Below are 18,577 nucleotides of genomic sequence, written 5' to 3' on the forward strand. Positions count from 1 at the left end.
AATTTCAATCCATCTCCTTTGTCGCATGTTGAGATTAGGCTGGGTGAAGATCCACTTCAGACTTCTGTGGTCAGTTACAAGCTGGAATTTTTCCCCCAAGAGATAATGTCTCCATAATTTGAGTCAATGAACAACTACTAAGAGCTCCAAATCATGGGTGGCATAATTTGCTTGCTTCAGCTTGCGATAAGCGATTGGTCTTCCTTCTTAGCCTAAGACACCACCAAGTGCTAGACTACTGGCATCAGTAACCGCTTTGAATTCCTTGGTGAAATCAGGAAGTTCCAGGACTAGGGCAACAGAAGTAATAATGACCTTAAGCTGATCAAAACTGTTTTGATGGATTGGCAGCCACACTATTCTTAAGAAGATCCGTCAAATGTGCAGCTACCAAGGCATAATCTTTGATAAAAATCCTATACCATCCCGTGATTCCCAAAAACCCACGAACTTCACGAACTAATTTAGGGGGTGGCCACTTCAGAATATCTTTGACCTTGGCGGAGTCTGCCCTCCCCTCCCCTCCCTTCTCTCTCTCGCAAACACCCCTCCCTCCTCTCTCTCTCTCTCTCTCTCTTTCACACACCCCTCCCCCTCCTCTCTCTCTCTCTCTCTCTCTCTCTTTCACACACCCCTCCCCCTCCTCTCTCTCTCTCTCTCTTGCACACACCCCTCCCCTCCTCTCTCTCTCTCTCTCTCTCTTGCACACACCCCTCTCTCTCTCTCTCTCTCTCTCTCTCTTGCACACACCCCTCCCCCTCCTCTCCCTCTCCTCTCTCTTGCACACACCCCTCCCCTCCTCTCTCTCTCTCTCTTGCACACACCCCTCCCCCTCCTCTCCCTCTCTCTCTCTCTCTCTTGCACACACCCCCTCCCTCCTCTCTCTCTCTCTCTTGCACACACACCCCTCTCTCTATCGCACACACCCCTCCCCCTCCCCCCTCTCTCTCTTGCACACACACCTCTCTCTCTCACACATACACACCCCTACCCCTCCCCTCTCTCTCTCTCTCTCTCTCTCTCTCTCTCTTGCACACACCCCTACCCCCCCCCCTCTCTCTCTCTCTCTCTCTCTCTCTCTCTTGCACACACCCCTCCCCCTCCTCCTCTCTCACATGGGGTTAGAAAGAGTCAAGATGGAGACCTCTAAAAGCAATGTCATCATTCATCATTGGAGAGTGAGTAAATAAGATCAAAAAGAGAGAGAGAGAGGGGGGGGGTTAGAAAGAGTTAAGATGGAGACCTCTAAAAGCAACGAGAGAGAGAGAGAGAGAGAGAGAGAGAGAGAGAGAGAGAACGTCATAGGAAACTATCCCAAGAGACCAAATTGATCTATCCGACAAGATTGAAACTCAAGACCTTTGATTCAAGAGGGAAATGAGTTAACCAATCTACCACACTTGGGTGATAGAAAGGTTAGCCCATTTTTTCTTCTTATTCACACACACACCCACACACCCACACACACATTGAGAAGAGAACTTTTTAACGTTGTAGGAAACTATCCCAAGAGACCAAATTGATCTATCCGACAAGATTTGAACTCAAGACCTTTGATTCAAGAGGGAAATGAGCTAACCAATCTACCACACTTGGATGATAGAAAGGTTAGCCGAGAGAGAGAGAGAGAGAGAGAGAGAGAGCTCGCGCTCTAAAAGCAATGCCATCATTCAAATTGGAAAGTGAGTAAATAAGATCAAAAAATAGTTAAACTTGCAGACATGTGCGTAAAATAGGTAATTCTTGCATAAATGGAACAAATGGGCTAAAATGATCATATATTTATAATGCACTTAGAAAAGAGAAGACAACTGGGAGTTAGAGGATTGAAGCAGTGTAGTAACATGTTATGATCCAATGATCCCCCGAGCTTTTTTAATCAACTAATGTTACATGCTGATATGATGATAAGGGGTGATCCAAGGCTTCTAATGGCACCATTAAGATCCTCTTGGATGCACTCTTGCCCACAATGGATGGCCATGGCCATGAAGGGAACTAGATCTCCATGCTTACCTCCCACAATTGGCCTGTTGCAGTCTTAAGCTCAAAGAAAGGTAGTAGAGGCTTGCTCTTGATGTTTTACCTTGTCTGTGAGAATATACCACGATGTCACCATTCCAATCATCTGTTGCAACTCTGGGAAGAAAGTCCACTTCTAGTGCCTGAATACGGCCTCGGGTTCTGCATCATGCACTACATTTTTCTTCTCGGTCCTACACCAGCCTGCACCCTGGCAATTGAATGCACCCAGAACCCCAGTGCATTTGTTCATGTTCCATATCTTCAGCAAACTGCACACTCCATCATTTAGCATGTCAATCACATCCAGAGAGTTAGCGGGAAGTACACATAAGAAAAGATAAGCATGTAAACCACACAACTGATGCCACTTAATGGGTTAAAACATCAGAAGAAAACAGATCTCTCTCTCTCTCTCTCTCTCTCATCACACACATGCATGTACATAAAAATTGGGATAAAATGGTCCAGAAGGAAGAGCCTTGTGACTTTGTTGTGGTTACACTGAGAAGGATGTCCTCCTACCTTTTTCCGTCACAAGATGGGTCACAAAACAGGCAATCTCGAGAAGGCCATCCAGGAAGCTGAGCCCTCAGCACAGACCCATCAGGATGCACAAGCCTCTTCAACAGACCAAAATTATGGTTTCCCGGCTTATCACTGCAATAGCAATTCACATGGGTTAATACATGTGCCCTTGTTCATGTGAGGGGCACTTAAGAGAATCGAATATGTGGGGTGCTGTGGGGATATCACCTCACATAAACTGCACATCCACCAATGGCATGAGCAGCCGCATGATACTCTGCAGCAGGATGGAGACTCTGCATTTTGTTCACTCAGTAAGGAGCTACTCCAGCCAATGTGCAAATACATGAAAAATTACTTATTTTGAGATGTTGAAGAGGCTTCATTCACATGAAACATATCCCAATCAAGTTGCATGAACTCTCCAAGGAACACACTGTTGTATGCAACAGAAGCAATGTGTACGGTGTCCGATGCTGGATCGTGTGGGTAGAAATCTTCCAAAGCTCTAACCACTGCTGTCTGTTTGGAGCTGCAATAACAAGAAGCAATAAACATTGTGAAAGCCCACACAAGTACATGTCAAGCTTGGAAGCCACACAGCTGCACTGTAGACTTCTTTTGAGCTCTTAAGGCTCTTTTGTGCTCAAAAGGTTCTTTGGACTCATAAGGGATCTTTTGAGTATCCTTTTGAAGTTACCTGTAGATTGAATCTGTATTGTGACTCATAAAAGCAATGCAGATTGTTGTACCTGTAGATTGAATCTGTATTGTGACTCATGCAAGCAATGCATCCGTTATCAGGAAAGTTTTGAGCAATTGATGCCTCTAAGGCTTGATTGAATCTCCTTGTGAGGGAAACCCGGCCCCCAAACCCAGAATCGACCGTCTCAAGAATGTTCTGTGCATCCACTTTGACTCCATCAATGCCTGCAGCTGCAAGGTAGCTATGGAGTTCGTCATAGAAATGGAACACTTTGCTAGGAGGAACCAGTCCTAGTCCATGTGATGCAATGATGTCTAGTGCGAAGTCTGGTTCATTTGCAGAAATCCCTGGAGACTGGACAGTGTATTTCATTGTTGATTCATAGTGTTCCATGCCTGGTACTCCTGGCTTCACCCCTCCCCAGTAGCCAGTAAAAGCATGCCAAACATAGACATACCTGAAATTTCCATTAGTCATCAATCCTCGGAAAGGTATTCACACAAGTGATTGAGTTTAAATTAAGAACTCGATGTTCTTCCAAATATAAAGCCCTTTACACATCAGCTGGCCATCCTTACTGTCAGAGCAACTGATGATACAGCGGAAACGGACGGGAAATCATTCCCATTCATAGCCCACCTGTTTGTGTTTTGCAGACTGTTGTGTTGAGGGCCTCTAAGTCATAATCAGTAGAACAGTACTTACTTCACGTTATGCTGCTCTTTAGCTCCCCCAACAACAAGCTGGAGACCCAAGGTTGGCATATAATTTGTCCTTGGTGGATGCTTCTCACGTGTGTGTGTGTGTGTGTGAGAGAGAGAGAGATAGAGAGAGAGAGAGAGAGAGAGAAAGAGAGAGATTTCTTGGACATTTAAAGGACCATGATCTAGAACTTTAAAATCAACAAAATGAGTACCTCAAAATTTCATCAGTTTTATTGTGTAAAGAAAATGGTTTGTGGTGTTTACATGATGTGTGTGTGCATTTGATAAAGGAAGGACCCTTCTTGGTTCCTTTAGGTCATAAGGCTATATGACCAAATGCATTCTTTCATTTGCACCAAGTGGACAGAGAGGGGGGGTCAAGCCCTTCTTAGTTCCTTTAGGTCATAAGACTAAGCACTACGTTGTGACCTAATGCATTCTTTAATTTTGCACAATGGGCTAGCGTATTTGACACACACACACACACACAGTGTACAAAGACATTGTGTGTGTGTGTGTGTGTGTGTGTGTGTGTGTGTGTGTGTGAGAGAGAGAGAGAGAGAGAGAGAGAGAAAGACTAATTTCATGTGCATAAAATATTAACACCTTGTCCTTTTGGGAAATTTTTAAAGAAAAAGTAAGCACGTGGACTCACTCCATTTTGAAACAAAGTAGACCACCATCCTTCGCTCCACAAGGGGTGGGCCCATCCCGAAGAGGTGGGAATAAAAAACTGAACCTCCTTGTTAAAAAAAAGTAGGCATGGGGATAGCTTTCGACGCCCTAACTTGATTGAAGCAAACTAGAATAATATACATAGTATAATTGTGAATATACACAATATAGCTACATGCACACACAGTATAGCTACATGCACACACAGTCCAGCTTGTGTGACACATACCCATAACTAGCTGTGTGGATCCTACAGATTTTGGCACTTAAGAGGACACTCTCCCTCCCTCCCTCTCTCTCTCTCTCTCTCTCTCTCTCTCTCTCTCTCTCTCTCTCTCTCTCTCTCTCTTAGGACTTAGCCTCAAGAGATTGGGGCTGAAACTCTTTCTTGGAAATTAGCCTTAAGAGATTGAGGCTGAAACTCTTTCTTGGAAATTAACCTCAAGAGACTGAGGCTTAAACTTAAGTTTGAGCCTCACATTGGATTGTCTTAAGAGATGCATGTTCAAACTTAAGTTTGAGCCTTGCCTATGAGTTAGACTCAAGAGATTGGGTCTCAAACTTAAAGTTTGATACCCAATCTCTTCACCATAAGAGATTGGGGTACAAATTGAAGTTCAAGCCTCTAGCATTGTACATCCCAATCTTGCCTTAGCAAGTTAAATTATTAGTTCCAACATGGCATGTGTTATGTAGAACAATGTCAGCCTTTTGTGAGTGAAATATGGTATCCATTCTAAATGTCTCATTTTCTCTAGTATGATTTCAATTTCAACATGCAAATGTTGACAAAAAATCCAATGCTATCAACATTAACTATAAAATTTATCATAAACTCAAAAAGCTTTCTCATCACATTTTGGCATGGAAATAAAGTGATTTTTAGAACTTTTTAAAAATTGGCACTTGAATAAGTGCTAAAATTCCTAAAATTGGCATTTTTATGGTGTTTATTTCCAATTAATGGTGGTATCAAAATGTACGGCAATGTTTAAAGGTGTGAACATGAAAGAGGACTTGGGCCTCTAACCTCGTGGTTGAAAGCAAAATCTTTATGCATTTGAGCCATTGGTTTTCATGGAGTGCACAATTATGCATTTGAGCCATTGGTTCATGGAGTGCACAAGCATCGGAAGCAAGAGGCCATTAGGTGATTTGGGAAGTAAACACAAGTAAATATTTAGATTTCATTATGTAAGTGTGGCCATTGTTAAGTTGGAGGGCCGCCACTGTGGGTGCCGAAGCTCAACCAAGTGGCCCTTGTGGTGGAGAGCAGCAAATGGAGGGAGGCATGGTAGGCGCCCAAGCACCAAGGAAAGAAGAGGTGGCGGCATGCATCCCCCCTCCCCTTAGTGTAGAAAAACCCCCCCCATCCCTAGTTAGGATCTTTATTTTTTATTTTTTATTTTATCTAACATCCTTACTAACCTTTCTTCTTTGTTTTTCTTTTTTAGTAACCTCTTTTTGAAAAAAAAACTTACTAACACTCCCAACTTACTAACCCATTTTCAAAAAAAAAAAAAAGGCAAGCATCATCCAACACTCCTAACTTACTAACACTAAACATCTTCTATCCCCTCCCCTTTTGTGAAATATTATTTTTCATACATATCTTATTTTTTTCAAGGGGCATAAAGGGTGTAACACAGCAACTAGAAATTAAATGAGCACTCCCATCAGGTATCCCGATTATCTTGCATCACTTGGTCGAGCTACATTTATCCTCATCATCAAGAATGCCAGATCATCATGACCCAATGTCTATGGACACTATGTAACAGATAGCCTTGACACAACCTATTTTCCATATCGCTCTCGTTATCAAGTGGACTTCTCCCCGCTTGTTGGTGATTCTTTCATTGAGGGAAAGCCTCTTGGTGTGTACATTGTGATTCATGCCACATCCAAAGTAATCAGCGCTCCACATACATCCTCATTAGGATTTATGGTTCATGGTACTTATACATCTATGGCCTTTGCTGGAGCACCAACCACTTTCATTTGGGATCCTGGAATCAAGGACCAAGATTATCATTGTGATACAGTTTCTCTATCGGTGTGGCAACAAGTTCACTTTGTTTTTCTTATGCTTTATCTAGAGCACATGTTCTTTGATAATTGTTTGGGGTTTGGGAGCCCTCCATTATGGAGAGGAAGCTAGTTGACTTCCCAAATCAGATCCTAATTTAAGATCTTAGTAGAGTTGGTCTCCTTTAGAGGTGGGGGTGTCATCCCTTCTACTTTATGGGCTTCATCAATAGATCGTCTCATCAACATGGGCTTTAGTGACACATATTTTGATCCACATCAACCACTTTACATTGTACTTAATTCTATATCTTTTGGTACATCATTTCACCCCCCTATACCCACTCATCATCACATCTTTTCAACATTCGAGGCACTAGATGTACTTTGGAGGCGGGGGCATGATAACCCTTTTTGGGTTAACACATTAGGCCTTTGTATATGGAGCTACATGTTGTGTATCTTTATAGGGTTATCTCACACATGTGCACACATTACAAGTGTAATTGGCCACAGTGCACATCTGTTGATATAATTTTAGTGCACATTTCTTAAGGTTTTGACTTAGGAAAGAGGGGGTGATGGGCATTAGTCACCTCTCACATTGGTGTAATTTGTGGGAATCTTCTATGCTTAACATGTGGCATAGGATATAGCCTCCCTTTGCTATATAATAACATGGTGGGGGGAAGGAGGCCTCATTCCCCTCTAGCCCTAGTTGTGGATTTCACTCTTGTGAGCTCATGTGTGAGTCTGAGTGTGCGTATAGTTTAGAGTGTTTGAAGCTTTGTTGGTTTGACCTCCTCTTATGTGTGAGATGCATTTGGGTTGCTTGATTGTTTCTTCTTATTTTCATTGCTTTCTAGAAGACATATGCTAGATTGAGAGTTCTTATGTAAGAGACATGTGGTTGAGCTTTTACCTACTCCTCCTTGCACGAAAAGCTACAAAGGGGTTAGTGTGTGTATACTACTTAGAGTGGCATGCCTTGCTTCTTTTCCAGGGATTCATTAGACATGAGTTCTCCTCCTTGATCTATTATGATGAGATGCTTCATTTTTGTTCTTGTCTCAATTTCAACCAATACAAGAAGCCATTACTTCATCTTTCCAAGATCATGAGATTTTAAAAAAATACACCCAAATATTTTTATTGTAATCATCTATTAATGTGAAAAAATAGAAAGAACCTCCAATTGAAGCTATGCTCATCTTTCCACATAGATCAATGTGTACAAGCTAAAGAGGGGCCTTGGCCCTAAAACTAGCTTGTTGTGGATAAGTTTTTTCGTATTTCTTACCTATCACACAAGCTTTCCATATACATCCAAACACAAAAAATTGTTGGCAAATGCTCAACTAGCTTACTTTTTTGCATATTTAGAAGAGTTTACATACTAAGATGCTCGTATCTCTCATGCTAAAGTTTGATGCTGCCCAAACTGGCTGGGACTTCAAATGTCAAAAGCTCATACAAGTTGTTTCTCTAAGTTCCTTTTGTAAAATGAACTTGTTATCTCTGTTAAACATGGTGTGTATGTGTGAGAGAGTGAGTGAGATGTGGAGTGAAGAGTTGCAAAGCGAGAGCTGAGAGAGTGTGAGTGAAGTTCTGCACAACAAAGTGGTATTCTGAGTGTCCCCATGACCATTTAAGAGTTGGTGTTCGTATCCAAAAACTCTGGTGGCAGCGGGTGACTACACGTCTTCCACCACGGCATTGCCTGATTGGTCTGTCACACCAGACTGCTATCTTGCCATTCTGCTGAGAGGGAAATCAATGAGAAACACCTGGTGATCCTTCTAGGGACCAACAAACATTCTGCTAGGGAAAAAAAATTTCGGCTAAGACAAACTTCCTACTGGGAACTGTGTTGAGGAAAACCCTTATCACAACTCTACTGGACCGCTATTGCAACTCCACTAGGAAACTTCCTATGGAAGTAACTCTATAACATCTTGCCTGGAAATCTCTCAAGTTGAGGAAATGGGAGTGCAAAGAAGGAAAACCTCCCCGCTGAGTAGCATTCTGCACCTTCAGGCAAAGGAAAACTCTAAAAAAGAAAGTGTGGGTCCACTGAAAACAAGTCTGCGGAGAAAAAGAAAGTGTGGGTCCACTTAAAACAAGTCTGCGAAGAAACCATAACATGGAAGGAATTTTCCATAATAGCCTGTGTGTGCGGAGAACCTTTTACCACACAACCCAACCAGATTCATGCATGCTTTCTGCATGATCATGAATCTAAGGATGGAGAAAAGTAATACCTTCCAAAAGAGATCCTCTAGGAAGCTTGCAAGCTGGGAGTGCAAATAGGAAGGTCGCCTCAAGGAGGAATTCATTGTGCCACCAACTTGTACCATTTGTAACATGTACAATCATAGTACATGGAACTACAGGTACAACATGAAAAATAGAGCTCCCATGGTACGGAAAGAAGACCCCCAATAATGGGAAGGTATGGAAATAGAGGCCATGGAAAATATTCAAAAAGAAGAGGCCAAGGACATGCCGGTGGTTCTACAAACTTCACATGCTACTATTGTCAACAGCTTGGACACACCAAAGTGGAATGCGCCATGAAGAAAAAGCATGATGAAGAAAGACAAGAAGAAGTGGATGCAACACTCAAAGAAAATCCACCAATTGCCAACATGATGCCGGCAGATGACGTAAAGATGAAGCTTCATGACATCTTGGTAGTCACAAGAGCTAAAGCTAATGAATCTAGTGTAGTAATTACTCCACTAGATAATCAAGACTCACCTAAAGCCCGCAAGAAGGCAGTTGTGGACTGGTAACAACAAGAAAAGGGTGAGGATCCAAAGTACTAAGGAAATAGAGAGAAGGAAAGGTAAGCAAAAAGAGGATGTCTCATATGAAATCATTGTAGATCTTCTGTGGAAACAAGTGGAGAACCTCAATGAGGAATGCTTGGAAGAAAGCCAGAGGAATGCCGACTCACATGAAATCATCAAAGATCATTGTAGATCTTCTGGAAACAAGTGGAGCACCTCAATGAAGGAATGCTCGGAAGAAAGCTAGAGGAATGCTGACTGGTTGCAAACTAATGTAGTGTCAAAGCTGCTGGATAGACAGGTCTGATTGATACAAGTGCTAGACTTATGTCTGAGATTCAAGGCCAAAATACTGATGGAATGCATTGAAGGATTGAGCAAGGAACTGAAGCACTCAGTAGAAGAAGAAACCCTAGAATGCAGCAATATTCAAACCAAAGAACCCCCAACATCCAAAGATGATGAAGTGGCCAAAGTCACAATTCAACTAAACAACGTACTCATGAATGATGCAGTGTTGGATGGAGGATCTGGAGTGAATGTCATCAATTGAGGAAACTGCATTGGTGTTGGGCCTCAAGTGGGAGCCCATTCCGTTCAACATAAGAATGGCAAATAACAGGGTGGTAGTACCTACTAAAGGAATCATAAAAAATGTCCCTATGAAAATCAAACAAGTTGACTTCAAGGTCAACTTAGTGGTTATTACCACAGAAAACCACACCGGGTCTTACCATGTGTTATTGGGAAGGCCCTGGTTAATAAGACATGGCAAGGTAAAGCAGGACTGGGGTAGAAACATAATCACCATTAGAAAGGGAAAGCAGTAGTTCATGTTGATCTTTTCGATGCAAGGGGATCAATTTGATTCGGTACTTTTTCATCAACCCTTTCATCACCTTGTTCATGAAATGGGTGCCCTAGTCAATGACTATTTCTATCGACAATCAATGCCTACCAGAGGAACTTCACCACCTCTTCTGTGGAATTGCTCTTCATAGCTTTAGCTTCCGGCCATTTGGTGAAATGATTAGTTGCCACAATGATGCATTCACACTTGTTGCCTTTTGTGGGCAGCTTGATTGGTCCAACAAAATCCAATCCCCACTTCATGAATGGAAACATCACTAGTATGGGCAAGATGGGCAATCTATCAGAATTGCTGGGTTGACCCATCCACTGACAGACATCACATTACTTTGCTTTTTGCTATTGACATTCCTCATAACCATTGGCCACCAGGCATGCTTGAAAAATTTTCCAGGCTGTGATTTCTTTGCCCATGTGTCCTCCAATAATGCCATAGTGTGCTTCTCTAAATACTGTTTGCTGCTCATAGTCTAGGACATACTTGCGTTGGATCTGATCTAAGCCTCTTTTGTAGAGCTGCCCTCCTGCAATCATAGTGAAGTTCCTACTCCTTAAGGCAATCCTTTTCTTTCTATCAGCAGTGTAACCTTCCGGGAAAGTTTCATTCTCTCGAAACTGCATCATATCATAATACCAATTTTCTCCCACTTCTGTAGTTGCTACTGTGAATAGGTTGGTATCTGGGAGTTGATCATCCACTCCATCTAGAGCACATTGTCCAAAATCTAGTCTGGACAAAAATTCTGCCACTGTATTTTCTTTGTCGGGCGTGTGCTGGATGGTGAACTCAACCTCTTGTAGTAGAAGCATCCACCTTGCCATCTTCCCTACCAGAAAAGCTTTGTTCACCACCAGATAAATCAGGGCTTGATGGTCCATGTGAAAAACAAACTTGTTTCCCAAGAGGTAGTGTCGAAACTTATTCACATCATAAATCATTGACAGAGCTTCCCACTCTGTTGTGCTGTAGTTCCTTTCCACCCATGTGAGGGTTTTGCTAGAATAATGAATGGGTTGCATATACCCCTCTTTCTTCTCCTACATTAGTGCACTACCCACTGCTTTGTCTAAAGCATCTACATACACATGGAACATTTTATTCCAATCTGGGGTGGTTATTACTGTCTTTAGCCATTGGAATGCCTTTTGGCACTCCGGACTTCATTCATACTTTGCATCTTTCTTGGTAAGTGTATACAATGGGTTAGCTACATGTGCTAAATATTTTAAAAATCTAGCATGCCACTTAACCTTACCAAGGAACCTCTCTCGTTGCTTAATATTATGAGGAGCAGACATTCTATATATGGCCTCCACTTTAGCAGGATCTATGGCCAATCCTTGGGTTGACACAATGTGTCCTAAAAGTGTTCCTAATCTCACTGCAAATGCACACTTGCCTGGATTTAACTTAAGCCTTATATCTGTGCATCTGTGCAGACAAATCCTTAAATGATAGATGTGCTTTTCCTTATCTCCAAACACACTGAAGTCATCTACAAAAGCTTTCATGAAGTCTGTCAAGTAATCATAGAAGATCTCTTGCACCATTCTTTGAAAAGTAGCAGGTGCATTTTTCAAGCCGAGCATCATGACAATCGCCACAAAGACACCCCATTCAGTGATGAAGGCTGTTTTCTCCCTGTCTTCTAGCGCCAATTTTACCTGGTTGTACCCACTGAATCCATACAGAAATGAGTACATTTTCTTTCCAGCTACCTCATCGAGAAAAGAGTCCGTAAACGAGAGTGGAAAGGGATCCGAGGTAGTTGCGGCATTCAGCTTGCATTAGTCCACATAGATTCTGATCTTCATGTTCTTTTTGGGAACTACCACAATTGGGGATATCCAATCAGCTTTCTCTACAAGCACAATGAAACCTACTCTTAGAATTTCTTCTTTGACTTATTTGGCATAGTTGGGGTTCATTATGTACCTCTGTTGTCTGACTGGTATGGCTCCTTCTTTTAAATTAATGCTGTGCTGGAAGAATTTAGGGTCAATTCCCTCCATGTCCTCGTACAACCAAGAAAAGACATCTTGGTATTCTTTCAGTAAGGACACCAACTCTTGCTTGAATTCTTCTTCCAGTTCTCTAGACTAATCTTCATGGGCTTTTCTTCTTTTTCATCTCCTAGAGTCAAATTCACATTCTAGATATGTTTCCACTAGGAGATTCTATCATCTAATAGGTGTTTTTAGAAACACAATAATTTGCAGTGCTATACTCATCTCAAAGATTTGCTTTACACAATGATTCATGTGAAACCTTGGAAAGAAGGTACTACACAAACATATTAAGTTGTGGAACCACATATCACAATAGACCCTATCCATCCATTCAAATTCATAAAACTCAATTATCAAAAGATATGAAGAAAAAAAAAGAATCTATTGGATCTTTTGGAAAGACAATGTGTGAATAATGGAGCCTGTTCAAAGAGTGTATACCTTGGCTTTTTACCTTTTACTCTTGGAGATACCGTTACATTCCAATTATAGAAACATCACACAAAAATAATATGTGATGACTCAAATCATAATTTCCCTAATTTTAAAAGAATTGTTAAGGATACAAATAACTATTTTGACTTACAATTTGACACCTAAATTAAGCATGTCCTCCACTCTAGCAACCATTCCTTCCTTTTATCTTAAATCATATACCCCCTATTACCACCTAGTTTCCGAGACCTATGTAGACCAACCTAATTCGGCTTTCTATCTTTGCCCAATACTACATTCCCTATCTTACCTATACCTAGCGGGCCATCAGCCATCTCAACCAAGTTATATTTTGCTCTTGAAAACATCTACCTATAGCCCTTTCATTTTCTTTGAACTCCCTACCTCTACCCATTTTCCATGTATCCTATATACACCTTGTCAAAACATCAATGTCATCATCCATAATCAAATTGTAAACTCACCAAGTAATCATCACTGCTTTAACACAAAATACAACGCTATAGCCTATCAATTCATCAACACAATAGAAGGTTCCTTAAGATTCCAAACAACAATGCACCTCACTCATTTTCTACAACATCATATATTATTATGGGTTAAAATATGATATAAGGTAGAAAATGATGAGCGTTAATGCAATAGCTTGTCTCATTACACAAAATATGCAAAAAATAAAACTCAAGTTCTAAAGCTTAAAATCAGTGCTTCATTATTGTGTCAATCTTATCACTTTTCCTTTCTTTTAAAATAAATAAAATCTTTCTAAAGAAGCCCAACTAATAACTACCACAATCGAGTACACCAATGTTGATGTCCTTGTTTTGTGGCTTCTTGCGTGCAAAATCCTTATCCCAAAATGTATGCTGATCTCAACTAATCTGTGTGACAGAATGGTGTCAAGAGAGTCTTCTGGGAGTCAATGAGAAAAAGATCCCTATCCCAAAATCTATGGTGACCTCAACCAATCAAGGACACAATGGTGATCCTCATGAAAACATTGCGCTCTACTTGCACAAATATGGATGGTCCCTGTATACGAGCCCATTTGGCCAAGAGAGTCTCAATAATAATATCTCTCCATATAGTACAAATGCACTGACGTATATGTAAATGTCCTCTATATTCTCTATGCATCTGGCCCTCCAAATCTGCCAAAGCTATGATACTAGCAATGATCTCCCAAGTGGTATCAATCCTCTACGAAGGTGGTGTATAATGTGTAAGGTATAGCCATATTTGGTAGCGATGTGTAAGAACACACTAGAACCAACCGACACACTTTTTTCCTCTTTAGGAGGTTTTTTGCCCCGTGTTAGTAAACACCCATCTTGGAGTATACTTATCATCTTTGTACATCATACATTCATCATCTATCTATCTATCATCTCATTGTGTGCTCCCTTGAGCTTTCCCACTCTCTGTGCGTGCACATTCCTGCAACCCTGTTTCCAACATTTGATACTAGAGCATACACTCCTCACCCCTGTTACTACTGCCTACCCTTCACCCTGAGTCGCCTGTCTTCTTACATTGCGTCAAGGAGCCCTTCTGGGAGACAAAAGATGACCTTAAAGTGTATAGTACTTTGTACCAAAGTTTTACAGTTAGATTTTTGTTCCGTGCGCATTTTGGGAGCCGTTCACGTGGTTTTCAGATTTTTTGCATACATCTTCAAGGACTAGATTTGCATTGTTCTTCATCGGATTTTGGAGTAGTATTTCCAAATCTACTACACAGACAAGTGTGCACATACAAGTGAAAGCACCATCAGACACTCACCACACTGGATTTTGTCTACAAACTACACTTCAGCGACATCAATCTCACGAGTAAAATTTCTACTCACTTTACTCTACATTTCTTTCATACACCTTGCAGGTCTCCATTGTGTGTTTTTGCAAGGACAAGGGTCTTTGTCGGATGTTCTCCCTATTTTTGTGGACTTGTGGCTACCTTATCGAAGGCCGCCATGAGAGTTGGTCCATATGATGAGCAATAGGAGCATTTGGGTTTGTCGAAACTTTGGGTTTTGCCAAGATTCGAGAGGAGAGATTGGATCTTTGGGGAATCCGTAGTGTTGTCACATCCTCACAATAACCCTAGGAAATGAGGATTTTCTTGGACACCCAACAATGAGGATCAGTTTGGGTACTATGAAAAATGGCAAACAATGATGTATTTTAGATGTTATACGTTGAGGATGAGCTTGATGGGACCAACTACTTGTTATGGTCCTATATGATGCGGCATGTATTGATAGCCAAAGGATAATGGAATGTTGTGGTTGGTACTAAGAAACGTCCTAGTTCCTTTGATGAACATGATGCAAAAGGCATATCTACAAACACAGACTTAGTTTCGCATGGTACATTATCACAGAATAGCATACCTCCTACGCAAGGACAAACAAAGTGAGATGGAAGAGATGCACAAGCATATATGTTGCTTACTTTGTCAGTCGAGGAGTATCATTTCTCACATTCGATCACGTAGGACTGCTAAACATGCTTAGAATGCACTTTGCGTCATCGTACTAAGTACGTAATGAAGCACGCGTTGCTTATCTATGCAAACAATTGGAGTCAAAGCATATAAAAGAGGGAGACTCCATGGAAAGTTTCCTTACAAAAATCAATGATCTTAAGAAGCAGTTAGTGAGTGTTGATGAAGTATATCCTAACAGTTCATTACTGCCTATTGTCTTGAATGCATTGATGAACTCGTATCAAAGTTTTGCTTCTACCATCAGACTCAGATAAAAGGTAATTTAAATGCCTTAACGTTTGAGGAGTTGGTTTTTGTGCTCTTGCAAGAAGAGCATTCCAAGCAAAACATGTGTCACGTATACACGAGATCAAGCATTTGTCGCCAGTCAACAAAGAGACAAAGGTAAATTCTTTTCTCAAGGTACTCACAAGCCGAAATCAAAGTCATCGGACAAGCCTTCAGACAAGGAAGGCGGCAAACTAAAGAAAAATGGTAAATGTAACTATTGTAGGAAACTTGGTCACCACATTAATGAGTACATGAAGCGGCTCGAGAAGGAGAAAAAAAAAGACTAAGCTATGGCTACATAGCTGGTGCATCAACATCTAATGCAGAAAACAAAGAAGCTACAAACTATGCACATGATTATTGAGCTTTCATCGTGTAATGCAATTTTGACTCTTCGCATAAGGATGTATGCATGTACATGTCTAGTATTTTGATAGTGGTGCTAGTAAGCACATTACTTCTCATCGTAATTTGTTCTTATAACTTGAATCTACTCCACAAGGAAATACTGTTACATGTACAACTCCTCCTCATATCATGTAAAAGGAGTTGGTAAAATTATTATCACTGTTGCAAATGATGGAACAATCACACTCTCAGATGTATTATGTGTACCAGGGATCAAGAACTTGTTATTTGTCTCTGCCATTACTAAGGATGGCTTAGTGGTTCAATTTGAGGATGACAGATGTATTATTCATGATCGCAGTAATGACAATACAATTATTACTTCTCGTACTTTGTCTCATGGCCTTTATAGGCTAGATGCAAATGAAAGACAAAAGTATGTTGTATATAGAGTTTTTACCAGAAAGGCAATGGATGATACTAAGCTGCAACGTGCACACTTTGGTCATTTCAACTTTAACAGCTTGCTGCGTTTGCATAAGCATGACATGATGTCTAAGCTGTCACATCTTGAAGCCCCTATTAAACATGTTTGTAAGGGTTGTATTATTGAAAAAATACAGCGAGCATCATTTTCCAAAGATGGTTCATTTAGAGCTGTCCAAAAATTACAACTTGTACACATTGATGTATGTGGTTCTATGAGAATACCATCTATTGGGAGCTATCTCTATTTTGTCACATTCATTGATGATTATTCCAGACATACCTGAGTATATCCATTGAAACAGAAATTAGAGGTCTTTATGTGTTTTAAGTACTTTGTTGCTATGGGTTGAAAATGTTTCTACATGTAAGATTGGTACCCTGCATAGTACTGATCAAGAGAGGGAGCATACATCTAAGGAGTTTCATATATACATGGCCGATCATGCGATAAAACACTAATGTATTGTATCCTATATACCTCAGCAAAATAGTGTAGCTAAACGCAAAAACAGGTCTCTCATGGAGATGGCACATTGTATGGTCAAAACTCAGGAGTTACCTCTCATGGAGATGGTACATTGTATGGTCCAAAGTCAAGAGTTACCTCTCATGGAGATAGCACATTGTATGGTCAAAAGTCAGGAGTTACCGCATGATTTTTTGTTAGAAGCAATCATGTGTGCAACATGTGTTTTGAACAGGTGTCCTATAAAGGCTTTACATACAATTGAAGCTTGGAATGATAGAAAGCCGTCTCTGGCTCACTCACGCATTTTAGGTTATCTTGCTTATGTACTTATGCCTAAGCAAATTCGTAGCAAGCTTGATGGTAAAGCTGTTAAATGTATTTTCATGGGATACAGCTCAAAAAGTAAAGGTTGTTGTCTCTATCATCCTGCTACTAAGCGAATTCTTATGAGTAGAGATATTGTAATTGTGGAGGAAGATAGAATTCAACCCTTGCTTTTGTGTAAAATTTATGTTCAAAAGACATATTCGACACTCTTCTTTCATTGTTCAATGCAAGACACATTGATGTAGAGAATTTGGATACTCAAGGGAATGCTGAAAATCAATCCACAGGTTTAAAAAACATGTTTTTCAGTCCACATATCAACCTATTAATGAGACAAATGTGGATGATACAATTGATAAGGAAAAAAGGAAAACTTAAAAGTCAAAAAGTATAACAAAATGACTGGTGCAAACACTACGTAACAACAAATTAGCACGTCAAGGTTCTCATCATGCATCTCACGTTGACGCAAGTCATGCTCTTATTGCCAGTTTATGTAGAACATCTCCTTTGATGAAGTAAAGGAACTCGAACAATGGATGAGTGCTATGCAATCCGAATATGATGCTTTACTCAAAAATGATACTTGGGAGTTGTTTGATTTGTTCCATGGTGGCAAGAAGATCATTGGCACGAAATGGGTTTATAAGCTTAAACGTAAAGCTGAGGATAATGTTGAGCGATACAAAGCAAGGTTTGTTGCAAAGGGTTATGCACATAAAAAAGACATTGACTATGGTGAGACCTTTGCACCCACATATCGTATGACTACCATGCATAGTATCATTGCATTAGCAACACATAAAGATTGAAATGTACGTAAATTGGACATTAAAACTTCTTTTTTGAATGGAGATTTGCATGAGGAGGCCTATGTATCTTAACTTCGTGGTTTTGTTCCGAAAGGTCAGGAAAAAGCTTTGTATGGTCTTAAGCAAACTTTGAGAGCATGGTATGAAAAGATACATGCATCCTCGGTTGCACAATGTTTTTGCAATAGTCCTACTGATAATACCCTCTATATCAAGAGGACTAAAGATGATTTTTTTATCATCGTGCTATACGTTGATGACATGCTGCTCATAGGCCCTGATGATGATCATATTTTAGCTTTTATAGCTGATTTACAAAGGTCTTTGAAATGTCACATCTTGGCCCATCACTCTATTATTTGGATATTGAGTTTCGACAGCATAATGATGACATTATTATTCTGCAGACACAATACATAAGCTTAATATTCAGTATGGACTCTCAATATCGAGCAGGTTTATGCATAGCCCAAGCACAAAGCATTGATCATCTGTCAAACGGATGTTCCGCTACCTAAAGGACATCAAGCACTTCGATTGTTTTATCCCAAGGGGAATAAATC

The 18,577-nt window shown here is 40.6% G+C and overlaps 1 protein-coding gene across 1 annotated transcript; it reads right to left on the reverse strand.

The window, feature by feature from the left end:
- Nucleotides 1-1,918: 1,918 nt before the first annotated feature.
- Nucleotides 1,919-4,060, reverse strand: LOC147605052 (putative galactinol--sucrose galactosyltransferase 2). The gene is given in 7 exon segments (XM_086793878.1): nt 1,919-2,173; nt 2,176-2,294; nt 2,548-2,682; nt 2,779-2,846; nt 2,941-3,082; nt 3,303-3,713; nt 3,962-4,060. Coding segments are annotated over 7 exon segments (1,095 nt in total). The 5' UTR covers nt 4,021-4,060; the 3' UTR covers nt 1,919-2,012.
- Between the last annotated feature and the right edge of the window lie 14,517 nt (nt 4,061-18,577).

Source organism: Cibotium barometz, chromosome 60, assembly GCF_041138505.1.
Source record: "Cibotium barometz isolate CiBa-2024 chromosome 60, ASM4113850v1, whole genome shotgun sequence".
NCBI classification, from domain to species: domain Eukaryota; kingdom Viridiplantae; phylum Streptophyta; class Polypodiopsida; order Cyatheales; family Cibotiaceae; genus Cibotium; species Cibotium barometz.